Source organism: Grammomys surdaster, unplaced genomic scaffold (assembly GCF_004785775.1).
Source record: "Grammomys surdaster isolate TR1022 unplaced genomic scaffold, NIH_TR_1.0 120586, whole genome shotgun sequence".
NCBI lineage: Eukaryota > Metazoa > Chordata > Mammalia > Rodentia > Muridae > Grammomys > Grammomys surdaster.
In genome coordinates, this window is record NW_021616477.1 from 10,052 (window position 1) to 15,483 (window position 5,432).

A 5,432-nucleotide genomic window follows, 5' to 3' on the forward strand; every position below is an offset into this window, starting at 1 on the left:
TATGTTTCCACAGTGGACAGAAGTGAGCTTAAGATTCCCTTAACTGGGGTTACTGGCAGTGTGAACTTTCTAATCTTGGTGCATGAAACTGTACTTCTAAATTTATCCATTGCAACAAACACTGTTAGCCAATGAACCATCCCTCAAACTTCATCAAAGATGTGCTCTATAAATTTTATGTTGATAGGATCAAAGACTACATACATTTCTTCACATTTTACAAATAGGTCAGAAATGAAAATTTGATGTACTAGGAAATAGCTGGAGCCCTTGCATCATAGACAGTTTAAATCACACTTTTATATCAAAAAGGCACTCTCCAAGGACATAATATACAGGATCTAAGCAACAGTCAAAAACCCAGGACCTAAGATTACACCAGACAAAGGCAAAGAAGAAAGAGTAAAAGGACGTCATAGTTATATAGCCACACAATAGACAGCCTGTGTACCTAACTCACTGGAGTGACAAGTTGAAGATATAATTTTCTGAAGGACCAAAAATTTAAAAGGGAATTATGGGAAGTAGTAGTCATTGAACACCAACAGTACCAAAAGAAAAGGAGACACAAAGAGAAGCAAAACTGTACTGGCTGATTTTGTGTGTCAACTTGGCACAAGCTGGAGTTATCACAGAGAAAGAAGCCTCCCTTGAGGAAATGCTTCCATGAGATCCAGCTGTAAGGCATTTTCTCAATTAGTGAGCAATGGAGGAGTACCCAGTCCATTGTGGGCGGTACCATCCTAGGTAGGCTTGGGTTCTCCAAAAAAAGCAAGCTGAGCAAGCCTGAGTAAACAATCCAGTAAGTAACATCCCTCCATGGCTCTGAATCAGCTCCTACTTCCAGACCTGCTTGAATTCCAGTCCTGACTTCCTTTGATAATGAACAGCAATGTAGCAGTGTAAGCTGACTAAACTATTTCCTTTCCAACTTGCTTTTTGGTCATGATGTTTTGTGCAGGAATAGGAACTCTGACTAAGACAAAGACACAGGATGAGGTCACAAGTGCTGGGAGACTATGGCAAAACTTAACTGTGTCTGTAAGCTATTAAGATGGCATTTTGATGGTTTAAGAGGTTCTTAAGTCTTTTAATAGCTTTCACCTTTAAGTATTGACTTCAAGGTACATCAAAGGCCATAGAACTTCATAATATAGAATCCCTACATCTAATTTGTACATCTGGTGTACAAATTAGAAAATAATTTTTTATATTTCAGGTTCAATTTAGGCACGCTAGTTTCTCAGGGAGGCAAAACATGTTACATTGGAGTATAAGAAGAAGAGAAGCCCCTGTGCCAAAAACCCTTGGATTGGCAGGAATTGATACCAGTTTAGGCCAAATAAGTCTATGGAAATATTGAAATGTGGTCATGCAGAAATTCTAAGACAAGATTGAAAATCAAGGTACTTATGAATTTTGTCCTCTCATTTCTACTTGGAGTTAGATTGAGCCTGGTTGTCAGGGATGACTTCCCAACTCTGTGAGAGATAATGGAATCCCTTAGTCTTGTCTGTAATACATGAACTGACAACACATTAGTATTTGGAGAGGGGGCATGTAGTATTGGATAGGTAATGAAAAATATACAAGGGCCAGTAGTAAGGGCTTCCTTATACCCACATATTGAACACATGAACACGGAAATTGTCCTAGTCCCTTCTCTTCTAATAAAATCAACACAAAACCCCAAAACAACATGAAAAGGAATGGATTTCATTTTTAAGGATTTAGTTCACCAGGAAGGAAAATCAGTACATAATCTTAAGATAGAAAGCCAAAGGTAGGAACAAAATGTGAAATTTCCAATTTTCAAATTTTTCCATGAATTCACGGAAAAAAGAGTAGGCAAAGTAACACTGCTTAATGGCTTGTTTCTGTGGTTATGCAGCTTGTATACTTATAATATCTAAGAATTCATGCTGATGGGATCCACTGTCCATGTTTGGGTGGTTCCTCCCAGATCAATCATAAATCAACAGAATGTCCCATACAACCTTCACTACAGACCTAAGGCAGACATTTTCCAACTGAAGTTCCTTATGCATTAATGACCCTGGCTTGAATTATGTTGATAAAGTTCTAACCACCACAAAAGTACACAAGTTGATACACACATTAAAACATGACCCATTAAAGGAATTTCTACCTTGCACAAGACGAAAGTTAGTAAATGAGTTAACAAAAAGAAGACCAGAGAACTATCTCTCAAGTAGAAGAAATTTATAAATAATGTGCAGCTTCACCATGAACTCCTTCCCGTTGTAAAAGATATTTTTCTTAATGTCATCCTTCTACAGAGTTTTATGGCCAAAAAAAAAGCCAAGTGCCATGAGATTAGAGTATATTACAAAAACAATATCTCAGTACCTAGACATAAAACTACTTGAGTGAGGAGTCCCATACCCAGTTCCCCCAATACAGTGTGAGAAATGTGCATTTATTCTGGTGATTTTTTTCCAATGTTTATAAAGACAATGAAAATATCAGACAAGCCAAAATAGAAATACTGAGCAGAATTCCTGAAAAAATCTTGTTCCAAATAGGAGTAACAGAGAACTCTTAGAGGAGAGTACCTATCAGAATTTGCACATAATGGCTGTCTCCCTAATATGAAGACTTGTATCCACCACTGCCACTAACATTACAAAGACTGTGAGTAATGAAATAAGAGGCACAAAATGTGAGGTCCCGAATACCAATGAGGTAGACAGGCATTTTATAGTTGCTGAATAAAAATGTTGTTTCAAGCTCTCTACATCCTTTTTCTGGTGGTGTATATTACAAATGGAGAAAAGCACTACAAATTCTTATTCTCTATGATCATCAACATCTCAAGGCACAGGGTTCTCATGTTCATTCCTGCCCTCAGCTCCACTTCCAGTCATCACTTAGGAGTCTCTAGTTTATTTATTATCTCATCAACATAATCCTCAAGGCTGCTTGCATTGTATCACTTTGTGACATGTTATGAAGAGCTGACATTGTATCTCACTCCAATACAACAAAATATTTAGGAGCTTGGGTTAGAATGTGCTACAAGCTGAAGAGAAAGAAAAAGAGACATATAAAAGTACATAGAGACATACAGAAATCAATGGATACAAAAACTAGTCCCCAAGGATTGTATCCATGGGTGGGCAGAAAAGTCTGAGTCTGTGAGAAAGGACGCGAATCTGTCCTTATGGTCTCCTTCACATAACCACATAGAATCACATGTACTGAATGTTCTAGAGGGCTTTCCTAGGAGATATATTTTTTATATGAGTGATAAGATTGACATTGACTCTTCTGAAGCCAAAGAAAGAACTTTAAGTAATTTAAGAAGGATTTCTGATAACAAGAGGCCCAGTTAAATCCTAAACTCTCTCCTGCAATTACAAACCTATACAAACTAATGAAGGTTATGGTACCTGTTTCTGCCTGCACTGTACAAATGTGGACTCACATGCCGTAAACATCCCAGTGTTTGCTTCCAAGTGTTGAATCAAGTGAATCAATTAATTTTCTGCTTATTTGGACTTTGAAACCCAGACAGAACCAGGAAAAATGTTCATGAGACAACAGTTCCATTTCCTCTAAAAAGCACAAAGAAAGTATCAGTACCTGAGGAAAAAATGGAAACCTTGCTGAGTGCTTGCTTTTATCCTCTCAGGAACCTCCCCCAATGCAAAGCAGCCCTCAGCTCAGGCTGAAAGCCCAGGCCTAGCTGAGAAGCCCCATCCTCTGCTCACTAGAGCCTCCATCAGAGCATGTCGGCCCTGGTGCTGTTCCTCTGCCTGGTCACCTTTCCAAGCTGTAAGTGTTTCATAGTTTCAGGAGAAGGACTCAAGAATGTCATCTGTGGAATGTATGACTGATGGTGATGTTGCTTCTTCACAGGTGTCCTGTCTCAGGTGCAGCTGAAGGAGTCAGGTCCTGACCTGGTGCAGCCCTCACAGACCCTGTCTCTCACCTGCACTGTCTCTGGGTTCTCATTAACTAGCTATAATGTACACTGGGTTCGCCAGCCCCGAGGAAAGGGTCTGGAGTGGATGGGAATAATAGCATATGATGGGAGAACAGCATATAATTCAGCTCTCAAATCCAGACTGAGCATCACCAGGGACACCTCCAAGAGCCAAGTTTTCTTAAAAATGAACAATATGGGAAACGAAGACACAGCCACCTACTACTGTGCCAGAGACACAGTGAACGAAGTCTAGTATGAACCTGCACAAAAACCTTCCTACAGGGATCCTCAGGACCAGCAGGGGGCGGTGACAACCAACAAGAACTTCCCAGGCACACTTCAGAATCTCAGAAATTCTGGCCAATGCTGTGTGAGCATATTTTTAATATTAAAGATGTGGACTTCTTATGTCCTACTGTCTCATAATTCAACTCATACTTTGTGTTTTGATTAAATTAAGTTTCCACAGATATACTAAAGGTGAATATCAAAACTGGTGCCACCCTCCATCTACCATGGACCATCCAATGTCTCATAGGCTATGGAGGATTAGGGAACACCTTTACAATTCCTCAGTAACCCTCAACAATAGGGATTCTACAAAGCATTATCAATGGACTATCTAATACTGTTTATTTCTTATGCTGCTAATATTTCATCAGGATTACCAAAAGTCCAACCACAAACTATCGGGAGCTTTCCACTTGTCCAACAATGAAACAAGACCAGTCACTGGCAGTTTCTAGGGATGTTCTCCTCTACTCCCCTTTTATCACTGAATATCATTCACCCTCCATTCCCTCTTCTTGTTGATCTATAGACATCTTTTCCCCTTATCTCCCCACCATCTTTTCTCACACCCTGTTCCCTACCACTATCCATTTTCATTGACAATTTCACATCCTCGTCTGAATGAGATTCACGTATCCTTCATTGTTATTTAACTTTTTTATGTGTCCATGGATTGTAGCAATGATATTCTGTACTTTATGGCTAATATTCACTTAGAAGTGAGTACATGCCATGCATGTCTTTTTGGGTTTGTCTTACCTCACTCAGAATGATATTTTCTAATTCCACCCATTTGCTTGAATGTTTTATGATGTCCTACATGTTAATAGCTGAGTAGTATTCCATGATGAACATGAACCACATTTTCTTTATCTAATCTTTACTCTATGGGCTTCTGGGTCCTTTCCAGTTTTGAGCTATTACAAATAAATCTGATATGAAAATAGTTGAGAAAGTGTCCCGGTGTTATTGTGGAGCTACTTTGGGGTGTATATCCCAGAGTAGTTTAGCTACCTCTTGAAGTAGTACTATTTCCAATTCTCTGGGAAACCATCAAATTGATTTCAAGAGTGGTGGTTCAAGTTTTCACTCTGACCAACAATGGAGCAGTATTTCCTTTGCCCCACATCCACAAACAACATGTGCAGTCACTTGAAGTTTTGATCATAACCATTCTGATAGGTATAAG

General features: G+C 39.1%; 1 gene segment (V, D, J or C); it reads left to right on the forward strand.

Annotated features, from left to right (window-relative positions):
* The first annotated feature begins 3,725 nt into the window (after nt 1-3,725).
* Nucleotides 3,726-4,205, forward strand: LOC114635974. The segment is given in 2 exon segments: nt 3,726-3,798; nt 3,883-4,205. Coding segments are annotated over 2 exon segments (369 nt in total).
* Nucleotides 4,206-5,432: the final 1,227 nt, after the last annotated feature.